Below are 14,127 nucleotides of genomic sequence, written 5' to 3' on the forward strand. Positions count from 1 at the left end.
ACCCACAGTAGAACCCTGAATATAAAAGCACACGTTTTCCCATTCTAAATACCAAATCTAAATGCAAACTATTTGATATATACTTTATATACTAACAATTCTCAAATTATGCAAACTCAGGCTACTCAACGGAGTCCATTTCTGCCTCGATGGCAGAAATAAATCAGTTTTAATCCGTCCAAGTTTTGAATGAAAATGGAATGGGAAATTTACGTCCATGCCGAAAAGGCAGTTTAATTGAATAGAGATTTAAAATTTACATATTTTTTGCAGTGTATTTCAGCCTTGTTATATTCCCATTTGATTTGATAGTGTGATGACAAATCTTCCGCTAGTGTCGATTCCACCGGGTACATTTAGCGGACTCTCCAATCTCCGAGTCCTGTAAGTTTGACATGCTTCGTAACTATAGTTTGTGTTAAAGAGTTTATATACAGCAAGCTGTGTTTTATGGAAGCCTGTTCGTGCCAGGCTTGAAGTGACACAAAATATGTTTTATCGCGAAATAACTCAATAATATTGCGAAATAACGCATTAGTTTTAGCGAAATGAAACGCAATGGTTTTTGCGCAAAAAATGAAGTAATGCAATGGGTCCGAATTATTGGACCTTTATTATAGGCCTACTTCGGCAAATACTTAGGCCATATATTATGAGAGATATAACGTTTGGTGGTGATAAAGGCCTACACGGCCGAGTGAATGGCGGATCCTGGATTTTTTTAAGCGGGTTGACGGAGGGTGTTAAATTCAAAACAGAGACAAATAATAAGAGGGACCAAATGTCTATAAAGCAAATGAATCGAGATCTTATAACGAGTGTTATTCAACGAATGTTTTGGATTCTTGGGATTTTTTTCTCCAGTTGGCATTTTCCAGCCTAACATCTGAACACAAATGACTTTGGCCGGACGGAAGATGATGGTTAACCACCCTAACAATCTCCACAATCCACACTGCCTAATGCCCCCATAAAAGCATGTCTTAAAAAGTAAATGAAGTGTACAAAGTACAGTTTTTGGCAAACTTTCAACAATTCGTTCATTTCTTCAGCACGCATTAAAAACAAAACACTTTTCTAATGCATATCAATATACGGTTTCAAGTTGCCTGATGAGGGGTACCCTTGTGATCTGTCGATCACTGGACTAGAGTCCTGCCCTACAACAGCCTTGACTGGAGACTAGACAGCCAGCCCGTCACCAACAGTAGAACCCTGAATATAAAAGCCCACGTTTTCCCATTCTAAATACCAAATCTACATGTGAAATATTTGATATATACTTTATATACAGTAACAATTCTCAAATCATGCAAACTCAGGTTACTCAACGGAATCTATTTCTGCCTCGATGGCAGAAATAAATCAGTTATAATCTGTTCAATTTTTGAATGAAAATAGAATCCGAAATTTACGTCCATGCCGTACAGGCAGTTTAATTGAATAGAGATTTAAAAGTTACATATTTTGCAGTGTACTTCAGCTTTGTTATATTCCCCATTTGATTTGATAGTGTGATGAGAAATCTTCCGCTCGTGTCGATTCCACCTGGTACATTTAGCGGACTCTCCAATCTAGAATATCGGTAAATTTGATATGCTTCGTATCTTCTTTGTGGTGAAGAGTATATATCCTGCAAGCCATATGTGGATCTAAATAGGAACCAATCTCACTCTCGCAAAGACTTATATTTGTAGTGTTTTTCAGCTTTGTTATTCTCCATGTGATTCGACAGGGAAATGGTAAATCTTCCGCTCGTGTCGATCCAAGCTGGTGCTCTCGAAGGACTCTCCAGTCTCGAAGCCCTGTAAGTTGGATATTGTTGCTGATGTCAAAAAGAGACACTAAAAGCTTCATTTGCATTTCAAGCTATTTAAACAAGAATCAATCTTACACTAAAAAATATATCAATCTCACGCTAAAAAAAGGGAGGTTTTTAAGCAATTTTTTTATCATATGTTTAATTTGGACGTGGGCAATGTCTTTACGGCTCCTTTTTTAATTATAGTGTGCAAAATGTAGATATTGTACAAGCACAGCGAGTTTTAAAGGGTTTGGTAAAGACATTATCGACCAAGGGACACGTTGTGCTAAACAAAAAAGGCCTGAATCAGTGAGTGTAATTGGTAATTGGGATTTTACGTACGTTTTATTATCAGTAAGTTAGTATGCTGGGTTGATATTCTACAAATATTTGTTAAAATTTCGTCATTAATCCATTTAAACTTTGCAATTCCCATGAATGAGGATTTTTACAATGTATTGCTATCATACAAAAATAATATAAGTGATGGCAATTCCAGAAAGCTGATAAAAGATGTCCAATAAGATTTCCCAAAACTTATATCTGCAACCTTATAAAAACAATGTCGATGTTTGCCATCGAGTCCAAACACTAGTTGTAAGGTAATTTTTAGGCTATTAAATATAAATTGGCCAACTTTACTATTTGTATATAACGAGCCTGCGGCTCGACGGATCAATGGTTGAACACATGAACATGTTTGAAAGACAGTTAACATGAACAAAATAGTATGCCGGTTGCTTAGAATATATGGTTTCGAGAAGGCCAAGGCCTATATTGGTTAAATGTAAAGACAATATTTAACGTCTGATCTTTTTCAGTATCCTGCTTAATATATCAGGCACGTTGACTAAGCTTGATAAAGTCGCCTCTGATGGGTTACCAGCCTTGCAACACGCGTAAGTCACTGAGTTGCTCTTAAAGTAAAATCGATTGTAATAGTTTTATCATGCACAGATAGTGCTTGGGAAAGTGATGTTTTTCGGTACCCAATTCGTACCGATTCACGAGAGCATCAAACAGCGGCGGCGGAACGGTTTTCAAACATCACCAAAAAGGGGCACTTGCTCAGAAAAAGGCATCTTCCGTCGGTGCAGCAGCGCATCCAGCATTATTGTTTGGCACATCCGCGTTGAAATGTTGACACGTTTTTTGACCGGACACTTTGCCTCCGTGAAATCAAATACTGTGTGTGTCTGTACAAGCATTGCATTCACTGTGTGGACTTCCGAACAAAAGATGTCCAAATAAACCAGGTAGCAGCGACGTTGTGTGGACTTGCCCACGTCCACACAAGGTTTTCCCTCTCTAGATAACAGGTTAAGAGGCATTTTTGAGATACGTTTATTTGTGGCAAAATGAAGAGAAACACTAAAGGGAATCATTTGGGTTGAAAGAGGTTTCGCAGTTTGAGTAAATTGATTTTTTCACTGGTCTTTCTTAACTACACGAAAACAAAGGAATATCTACTCCACACTAGGTATGCAAAACAAACATGCCTGTGTGTGTGCGTGTTTATTGTGTAAATCGAGCACACACACGTGCAACATCATCGATGAATTGAGGCCAAATCGAGGTGAACAAAACTAATGAGAGCTGTTGCAAACAAATTAGTATAAACAAAGGAGAAGGGAAGAGGAACAATAGGAAAATCCTCGATTTACACATTAAACAAACGTGGGTGTGTGTGTGGGGGGGGGGGGGGGAGCGGGGGGGGGGGACTGGTACTATCTTCCGAAATAGGGGGCGCTCTTCAAAACCGGCCATTATGCAAACTACGCATGATGTGCCCATTTTCAGGGCGCATCGTAAGGGTTTGGGGGCTTGGTTTTCATATTCCTTGTTCATATCAGAACTCTTTATACCATTTTGGGAAATGGTAACTGAAAACAAATTATCCCAAATGTTATGGGCAGTTTTGTTTTCATCTCGAGGGGCCACATTTATGCTCGTAGGGGCACATTGATGTCCGCAAAAGGGGCACTTGGGTAAATCTAGGGGGCAAGTGCCCCCCCCCCCACCGCCCCCCTCCCCGGTTCCGCTGCCCCATCAGATATATCCGCAGTGCTATCAAGAAATGTGTTAACCCTATAAGGACGGGGGGGGGGGGCACAATGTGCCCCCTCCCATATTTTTGCTCATAACTTTTTAACGGTGCAGCCGATCGCCACCAAATTTGGTGACTTTTCCTAAATATTATCTAGGGTCATAATAAATAAAATCAAGGGGTGGTTTGTTGTTGCCATAGCAACCGTTTGTTGTACATTGGTTGCCAGTTTTCACGTAATTAATAAACTAAATGTTTTAATATTAATTTTTACACTTTTAAACTAATTGTCATATTGTTATTAATTTATTTATCAGATAGGTGATTGAGAAGTGTCACGTGACAAACATGTTTCCCAAATTTAATGACATTTGGCCAAAGAAAACGGAAAATACGAGGAAAAAAATATTTTTGACCAAAAATGGGCAAAAATGTCCCAAAAAACGCCCTCTATGGACGATTTTTTGAAAAAATGGCAACCTGTAGGATTTGGTCAAAGGTTAATTTCTACCAAATTTTTAAAAAATCGGTCATTTACTTTTGCAAATATAGAGGGGGGGGGGGGCACTATGTCCCCGTAGGTCCGAAAAAGCCCGGTCCTGATAGGGTTAATGCACTGCACGTATAATGTTCAATAAACATTCATTTCATTTTCAGATACGTTGATGACTACCGTCTTTGCTGTGCCTTATCCAAGTTGCATCACTTTTCTATCGAGCACAATTGTTCAACCACCAAGCCTCAGCCAGATTTGATTCTGTGCGATAGCCTTATGCCAAATAACATACTACGAGCGGTGTTGTGGGTATTGGGAATAAGCGCCCTCATTGGTAATTTGGCTGTCCTGTTTTGGAGGCTTAGGCAGAAAGGGGTCAGAGGGGGTAAAAAGACGCTATCACTTATGGTTGGAAATCTGGCGCTCGCAGACGTCATGATGGGTGTGTACATGCTAATCATAGCTGTTGCAGATCTTACATTTGGCGAGGACTACTTTCTTGTGGCCCCTGAGTGGCGCTCCAGCGTAATGTGTAAACTTGCTGGAGTTCTGTCGGTTTTGTCCAGCGAGGCATCGGTGTTTTTTGTGACACTCATCAGCGTGGACTGCTTCCTAGGCATTGTGTTTCCGTTGAAAAACTTCTCTCTCGGGAAAAAATCAACAACAGTCATCATTGTTGTCCTATGGTTTCTGGCACTTTGTCTGAGTATCGTGCCAACACTTTCATTTGGGTCTGATTCTGATGTTTATGGACTTTCTGATGTTTGTATCGGCCTTCCTCTTACCACTAAGTCATCTGGTGTAAGCAAGCTCCCTATACAGAGGGGAATAGACTTTTACAGCGAACAAACTGTCCATCCCATAGGTAAGAAGCCGTCTTGGATCCTGTCAATCATTCTGTTCCTTGGCGTCAATCTGGTTTCGTTTTTTCTTGTCCTGTGTTGCTACGTCGCCATCTTCATCAGTGTCAAGCGGACGGCCAGTGCCGTCCGAGTGAATGCCTACAGGGAGCGTGAAGTCAGAATGGCGATCAAGATGGCGCTGATCGTGATGACGGATTTCTGCTGTTGGATGCCAATAATCATCATGGGGATTCTGTCTCAGACGGGAACAGTCACTCTATCCACCGAGGTGTATGCATGGGTTGTGGTTCTGGTTCTTCCAATCAACTCGTCCCTCAATCCTTTCCTTTACACTTTCTTCACAGTTTGTTGCGCGACTAAACCGAAGGCCAAACCACAGAAAAGGAATCAAACAAACCAAAATTAGAACAAAGTGCAACAAACACAAAGGCTGAGGCGGGTAGTCTATATGCCCCCAGCAATAGGTAGCACATGCCTGCTTCGCCCCCTCCTTGACAGCTATATACTCCTCCCCCTTGAGCCAACACTGGATCCGTACCTGCAAACGTACACAATGCAGTGGTTCGGCTCACAACATAATAATACAGATGTTTGTTTAAATTTCAAAGTGATTCCTAGTAGCTGTGCGAAAGCCAAGGCGAAAACTTAACTTACTCTCGTATCAGTACTGACCAGACCGGCATATTTTTCAATCCACGGACTAAATTGTGTAACATTTCCATTTCGTTCATTGACTGAGGATAAAGCAAACTGCTCATTACATACTGTGAATAACTAATTAAAGACGAATAACTTATTAAAGACGATAACTATACAATTATTTTTCCCGATTGATTTGTATCAAAGCCTTACAGATGTTATCACGACGTGTGTTGTTCACATGTTACAGTCTTCGCATTCTGTGCTACACGCGTGATTGTTGGTCGTGTTTGTTGAGTTTTTGAGGATTTTGCTTCAATTTTTGGTTATAATACAGCGAGGGGCGTTCAAAGGTGTCTTCAGGAAACATTCAATGAGGGCGCTCTGCAAAATAGTCGTAGGGACTACCCATCAACACCGCCGTTGTATATCTCTCGATGATGTATATGTTTGAAAAAACCTTCAATTTTTACAAATGGCAGACATTTACTAAAGGAGCCATGCGATGAATTTTACGCCGAATCATTTTTTGAATATCCTTATACTCTTAATTAATGTATGATAATGTTACTTGTTACAATTTTAAGAAGGCCATGGTGTGTCCTAACAACTGAGGGCGCTGCTTCTGTGCTTACACTTTGGGCCGACACTGTACAGTTTTAAGGACTATGAATCCAAAATGTAGCCCATAAATTTAAAAAGAATTGCGGTACATAAAGAAAGCTCATTGACTTGCTATCGGATACTAAATCAACAAAGAAATTAATACGAAGAACAGAGGATTGACGCAACAATAAACCGAAGTATCAGACAAGTTAAAATGCTGATTCAACTGTGACACTGTAAATATACATTCTACGATTAGTTATTTGCATAATAATATAAATATTTGCATACGGCAAAAAGAAAAGAATATTCACATACTCAAAAACACACAGTAGATTCATAATTTTAAACTCTTGTGAGAATTGTTTTTGAGAATTTTTTCATTCTAAATTTTGCATGATTATTGGATTTTGAAGTACAGGCCGCATGTTATGTTGCATTAAATGTAATTTCATGTCGATTAGTTAATTTAGCATCAGTGTCATATATACGTAAGTCTTTTGCTGTATAAAATGCTATCGTTAAGAAGTCGATATTAATAATTTGTTATTGTACCGTAGCTTAAAAGTACCAAAAACGGACAATATTAACTGTACAGTATTCTATACATTTTTTGATTGAGACATTATAATCAGTGTTAGTATCGACTCATTTGAGCATTAAAGTGGAAAAGGAAAAGACCGCAGGTGATTGCATGGTTCAAGAAAGGCCTAATTTATAACATTTACTTGTGATGTACTTTTCAGAAATTGATGAATTTAGGGGTTAATATTTTATAGCAAATATTTTTACACTGACCTATTTTAAGTTTTCTGTTCACAGGTGCTGTAAAAAAAAATGCTGTTCTTGTATAGTCTGGTTTCCTGACCTTACTTCAGGCGAAACGGAGCAATTTATCGGGAAAGTGTCAGGTCAGGGAACCAGACTAGCTGGCTTTCATCCGTTAACGGATGTGTAACCGATTGCAAACAAAATGTGGACTACCTAAATTTGGTTAAATAGGGGCAGTATCTGAAAAGGGGTCAGTTTTCACAGCGATGGTCGGCTGACCATCTTTGAAAATTGATATGAAAATTCCACTTTTCTTGCAAATGACAGCACACAAGGTGCCATGATTTCACAGGATGCTTGAGACTATTATTCACTTACAGGCAAGGAAGTTATTTCAAAATAATTTTGGTAGTTTTCTTGTTTGAGGTTTGCAATGTTGTACACTACCGGTAAAGATGCGTTGAAACATTTGGTACCGTAGTAACTTTTATTCTTTCTTTCTTTTTGACTGTGAGAGCATAATCAACACCAATGACGAGAAAACATTCGAAAACAAACTTGGCTGATTAAGAAACACGTTTATTTACTAGGTCAGGCTGATGTACAAAAATTGTGGCTCTCAGAATAAACGCTGTATGTAAAATGTAAAAAAAATTGTAAGATTCATAAATGAAGTGTGCCTTCACATGTCTGTCTCAGCTCGTTTAGATGAAGGAAATGAGGACTATATCGCATGAAATACAATGGAAGCTTTCACCCCAAATGAAATCGACGACACAACACGATGAGGTTATTAAATAGAATTAACAAATGAATGGAGAATGAATGATTGGAAAATGATGTAGCCGATAGATCAAAACTGTCTTCATAATATAACAATAACATAATAGAACAAGAAATAATGATATTTGAATTCTCCAATAACTGGCAGTAAATATGATTTGAACCGCTCTCAATCCTAAGGGGAGAAAATAGAATACGTGATGGGTGAGGGGCGGGGCATCTCAGACCAATTCGTTTGGAGAGGGGGAGGGGTGGGCTTGCGGTTTTCACATGGACAACTGGACGCTAGGATACTGGACAGGTTCTGGGCCTGGAGCGCTGTTCAAGTGGACCACAATGCAGGCCCAGTGGCATCATGTATAAGGGGTGGGTGTGGAAACCTAACCCCCAATTTCCCCCTACCCACCCCACCCCACCCCTCACGCCCCCACCCCCACCCCGTCCGCTGCTTACTTATGTTATGATTCTAGTACATTGGGTCCAAAAATCATAAAAAGAATGCAAAAATTATCAGCCGCTTGCACAGCAAGCATCTGTCACCTATGACATGCGTAAAGGTTCGGCGATTAATTATGCGAAACAAGACTGCGCCTTGACCTCCAACATGACCTCTCGAAATATCAGGTTAACAACTGGTTCTTCTCAGAACCACACAACTCAAAAGAGATGATATTCAAATGGTGTACGGTACTGCATACATTTTGTCTATTCCCACGACAGTTTCGGGATAATATTTCGGTAAACTCAATTAAGTTTTGCGCAGTTTGTGTTCCACAGTCTTGCCGACTAGAAGTTCTGGCTTGTCTTTTAGACAAGCAAGGCACCGTTTCGATGTAAATACAGCCTTCTTCAACTGATCATCTTCAGTCTTCGGAATAAGCTTCTCCTACTTTTTGTAGGACGTATCTTCAGAATAGTACCTGAGGCTAAATGACGATGAATCATTTGGTTCTGTGAGTGCTCATGATGACTTGACTAGTTGGTTATGTTTAAGAACTTCAATGAGCTTCCATTTTTCATTTCAATTTTACTTAAAATTCTCAGCATTTTTCCTCCTAAGTTCAATAAGTTCCTAAGTTCAATGCAAGTTCAACTGATGAGTCATGAATTTGACGAAAGGGCAATCAGCAGCATTTGACATGAAAATTTAAATGGGATAACATTTTGTTCACTTTGATGATAAAAATGTTGGTACATTCCAATGACAAAAATTTACCACTGAATTTTGCCCCAATAATTTGTGAGAGGGCCCAAAGCTGCTGATTGGCCTCTTGAACAGAGCATTATGTACATGGACGGTGTACTCAAGTACCCCCTCAACGGTAACAAAGAGAGAGTGAGAGAGAGCTGGGAGGGAATCAGGAATGCACTGTCTCAATACCTGGAGGCTTTTGTGCCCATTATACATGTAATCCTGAAGGTATAAACACTGCCTTATGGGGTACCGGAACAATGGGAAGTACCCCACAAGGAATGCCCACCGACTTGCGGGGTACCGTTTTGGTACCCCACAAGTTTTTCACAAAATAGATATATGGATTTTACTCAAAAACTATATAGGAGTTTCCAAGGTGGGTTGATCCGTCGCAAATGGAAGAGTTTTTAGAAAAGGGATATTAAATCCGAATTTCAGCCCAGGAAATTAATTCTGGTTAAAATAAGAGCATTTTGAAATTAGTGTGTGACATTGCAAAATTTTAGTACACGAGAACAAAGAAAGTACGCCACTTCTATGCCTGTGTAAGCGTGTCCTGAATCGGGCCAGTGTTGGTCCTTTTACGGCAAACCATATGGCCGCCGCATTATGTAGCCTATCTGGACAAACTGACCATTTGTCACGATCCTAAATACATGTAGTACTAATCCAAATTGTTTAGTTGCGTTCCATGACCCTGAAAATATATGTTTAAACACCAAGATTAAGATACCGTGACTTAGTGGCTTAAAAATGCAATGCACGCATTCGGAGATTTAGGTTTTAAATGGCGGCCATGTTTTAAATACAAGATGGCCACAATACTGTATTTGGACAATCTGACCATTTGACACTATCCTAAATATGGTACAGTTGTATTCCTTGACCCTGAAAATTTATGTTTAGACACCAAAACATTAATCCTAAGTGGCTTTGAAGATGAGATATTGGTAGATATAGGTTTTTAATGGCCGCCATCTTTAGATCCAAGATATCCGCCATAATGTTATTGGATAAATTGGTTCCTATCAAAAATGGAAAGCTAAGGCATTGAGGAGCATGTATGGAAAATACGGGGTTTTTTTCCGGAATATCCACATCTATTTACTAAGCTGCCTGACTCACTGGGCATGGACCAGAAGAGATGAATCGGAACGTGCATCCGTGTGGTTGCGGAGGCCTAAGCGTCGCCGTTGTTCAACAAAGTTAATCCTATTACGTACTTAGAGGCCATAACGGAGCAGTGAAATTCATGCACCCAAAAAAAACATGGCCTTTTGAACGTTGCATTTCTAAAAAAAAAAAAATGCTTATTATTGATTGGAATGTTAAATTATAGTAACGGAAGAAAATCTAAATTCTACACTGCTTCACTGCATGTCAGTGAAAAAAATCGCCGCCATCCATGCTGAAACGACAATTCGGGTTACTGGTAAAGCTGACTTTAACGTCAATTTCTAGAAATCTCCTCAAGTTGTTATTTCACGAGTAGTTGAACACTTATATCATCTAAGTGTATTTCAGCTTAATTTGTTGTTGCAAACGCTTGTGTTACACCTTGGCCCTAAGAACCGCGCCTGAAGAAATGGTCTTCCAAACGGGAGAAATGAATTTTCAAAGATTTCGCCAGCCGGGGTGAAAGTGTTTGTTGTTTCATTTACGCCACGTAACCTTTAGAAATCTGCCCTCGCAACCACACGTTCGGCTGAAAAATCCAGACTTTCGTTATTGAGCACGTGGGCCCGTCATGCCCCATCGGGCAGTGTTTTGTTTAGCCACAAACTCTGCGCAGAAAAAGACCGTAAATCCACTATTTATACAGTGTTTTGTTTAGCCACAAACTCTTACGGTTAGTCAAGTGGTGGCGCTGTTGCAAGTTACAGCTGCGTAAAATTTTACTAGCGTGCACGTGTGGAAAGTTTGTGGATGGAGCGTCGTGGTACGTCGTCTGTATTTGTCGCGTTCCTAAATTAACGTTAGAGCTAGAAGATACGGAAAGAATGAGATTTGCTGATGTGTTTACATGCCTGTTGATGTTTCTGCCCAACTAACTGGTAGTGTCAGTTTCGTAAATGTCGAGAAAACAATTGGCATTCATTGCACCATGGAGCTGTCAAGTGACACTCGTCCGACTCGGGTCTGAGACGCGTACGGGCCCACGTGTTCAATATGCTGACCTGCTTGTGCTGCTGGTAAGAGAGGCCGGGAGTATTCGACTGGATAAGGGAAATTTGGTCCATTTAATTTTAAAATAGGGGGAAGACACTCAAACTCCAAATGGATAACAATTTTTTTTAGCATAAGATTAAGGCTAAGCACTTGCCTTTATTTCACCTGGTTGACTACATGTAGCTTGAGTAACTCCAGCTGACATGCTCATGATTCCATGGATTCATTCACACGTAGCGCTGGAGATATAACTAGGGAGTTGGAGTGTGGTAGCAAGGGACCCTTCCGGAATGGCCTCCCAAAAATTGTCATTTTTCACCTCTAATATCCCATACCTCATACATTCAGCAGTCTGCACGAAGCTGCTGATCGACTTGAAACAGACCACACAAAAAATCGTCCATTTTGTTTGGTTAATTATGTAAATGCATGCATCACATGATGACAAGGTCTTGGAGAAAAAATGTAAAAACAGTGTAGAGAAATACACAATAAACACTGTAGAATCAAAGCTGTAGACTGTCATTTTTGCATTATTATTGCACTGTTCCAAAGATTTATGAACAGTTTCGCAATTGCAATTTTTTTCGCTCCTTGAAGCCCACAGGATGGAGTTGTCAGAAATTAAGGGAAAAAACCTAGGATTTGCAAACATTAAAACAAAATACCATGTGTAATCTACTTATTACTCCTTCAAAAATCTTTAAATTTTACTGGCACAGACTGTCATGTGACCGCTAAACACCTTGAAAAGAGATGGCAATAAACTGTGAAATAACTGAATTATGAAACATGCAGCCTATAATTATGGTCAGTCGAGGGAGGCCCTTCAACCAGGTGGCATCAAGACCATCACGCTAAGAATCCATCCATCTCGCAGACCGCTGGCAACCAGCATGCTTGCAGTCTTTTATGTTCTTCATCTGGCTTCAACAGGTCCAAAAATCAAAGGTCCATTACCAGTCTGATTGGACTGGGAAGACAGATCTGGACTATAACAGGACTTCAAAAAAGAAGTCTGGCCATATCCGATCCAAAATTGTAGTCGAAGTAAAACGGAAGCAATGATGTCCCCAAATCTAAGTCCAGCCCCATTAACTCTTCCAACACCCCAAAACCCCAAGTCCTATCAATTTGAAGACCTATCAGCCTTTGAAACCCTTCATTTTATAGTCTATTTCTCACTCAACCATCAACAAGCCAGCTAAGAGTCCCAAAGCCTATCCTTCCGTTCTCAACCCAACAGCTCCTAACTCCTCAATCACCCAGCCTCAGACCCTCAGATCCAAGTAAATTTGCCAGGGGGTACCCCTTGCAATTTAAAAATCTGGCCAGAGCTGAAAATTGTCTAAGAATAAACAACCTAAGGGTTTTAATTACAAAAACGAGGAGTTTTTCAAGAAAGTGCCATAGCTTAGTGGAAAAGGAAAGTGGCTGCTATGCAAGAGGTACACGGTTCAACCCCACCCTGTGCTACTATTTTCTTTATTTTAAAAAAAATTATCACTGCAGTAAGAAAAATTCTACTACCGGGTCCCCGACTGGGATTGAACCAGGGACCCGGTTGCTGGTGGTCAGTAACCTAGACCACCAGGCCACAGGCTTTTTTTTACACAAAATGTGTGCTTGGAACTTATACTTCAGGTTAGATTGCGAAATATTGAAAAGAGGAGAAATGACCCTTGCCCTCATTGGAATATAAACCAGAAAAAAAAAATCAGAAGGAAACCACTACAAATCCAAATTGTTTTGTTTTCAAATTTAGACATTTATTCAATATACCTTTTGTTGCTGTAACCTACTTCACAATTTGTTTTTAGTTAAAATAAAGTTGTTTTAAAACTATTTTAACAAAAACCACAAGTCTTTTTAACATAATAAATGTAGAATTAATTTATTTCCCTGTACAAAAATTTAATTTATTTTTTACAAAATATCGGAATTTGTCCATTTAATGAGCTATATGTGGGCAAAAGAGGGTGCTCCCCATTTAATTTTTTATTTTGTTTTACCAAAAGAGGAGCAACCAACAAAATTTGTTTCTGGATTTCATTAGACTTTTAGGCGCAATGTTTAAAAGAAAAGGGAATAAATGAGTGCTTGGGAGGTGTTAAACACTAAGCTTAAGACTGGTTGGAGTCTGGATGCTGAAAATTACTGAGCCAAAGGTAATTATCAGCATCCAGACTCCAACCAGTCTTAAGTTCCACAGTTTCACTTCATGTTTTTCCAAACACCCCTCTAGCTATATAATGGAGTGTCCAGCTCGCGAGTTAGACATTAACAATTCATTTTATGATGACTGGCGCGCCCGTTCTGCACAATGTTGCACAATTGCAACGATCAACCAATATCTTAAGCTATTAACATATTAATGAGCACCACCCCCAAAACCTGACATGGACGATTAGACTGAGGTGTTCTTCTGGGTCCAAAGATTTGCATAAATAAAGTGGCTGCATGAGGTCGCTGTTGGGGCTGTATTTTTAACGTTCTGCATAGCGAGGATATTCCACAGATTGTTTACTGCGCACGGACCAATAATGATGAATGCCTTGACCAAGGCTACTGCAGACTCTGATGTGATGGTGCACCATAAGTACTCACAAAACAGTGGACACACGCAACAGAACTATTTATGTTTTAAAAATGCTAAGTTATGTTTTCTCTTGTGTCTCCAACAGCATGGAATTGCCCATATAATATTTATTCCTTAATAGCCTTCATGTAGTGCATTCTAAAAAGACTCAAGAC

General features: G+C 39.7%; 1 protein-coding gene across 1 annotated transcript; it reads left to right on the top strand.

The window, feature by feature from the left end:
* The first annotated feature begins 1,739 nt into the window (after nt 1–1,739).
* Nucleotides 1,740–5,638, top strand: LOC119727818 (G-protein coupled receptor GRL101-like). Its single transcript, XM_038199887.1, has 3 exons — nt 1,740–1,807; nt 2,626–2,703; nt 4,509–5,638. Exons 1-3 carry the CDS (start codon nt 1,740–1,742, stop codon nt 5,614–5,616), a joined length of 1,254 nt encoding a protein of 417 aa, XP_038055815.1. The 3' UTR covers nt 5,617–5,638.
* Nucleotides 5,639–14,127: the final 8,489 nt, after the last annotated feature.

The sequence above is a fragment of the Patiria miniata genome, unplaced genomic scaffold (assembly GCF_015706575.1).
Source record: "Patiria miniata isolate m_02_andy unplaced genomic scaffold, ASM1570657v1 HiC_scaffold_20, whole genome shotgun sequence".
In the NCBI taxonomy this organism is placed as follows: Eukaryota; Metazoa; Echinodermata; class Asteroidea; order Valvatida; family Asterinidae; genus Patiria; species Patiria miniata.

Excerpts from the sequence above, each read along its gene's own strand:
- LOC119727818 (XM_038199887.1), top strand. The coding sequence starts at position 1,740 with ATGGTAAATCTTCCGCTCGTGTCGATCCAAGCTGGTGCTCTCGAAGGA. Across the intron at positions 1,808-2,625 it reads CTCTCCAGTCTCGAAGCCCT|TATCCTGCTTAATATATCAG; the intron begins GTAAGTTGGATA and ends GATCTTTTTCAG. Across the intron at positions 2,704-4,508 it reads TTACCAGCCTTGCAACACGC|ATACGTTGATGACTACCGTC; the intron begins GTAAGTCACTGA and ends TTTCATTTTCAG.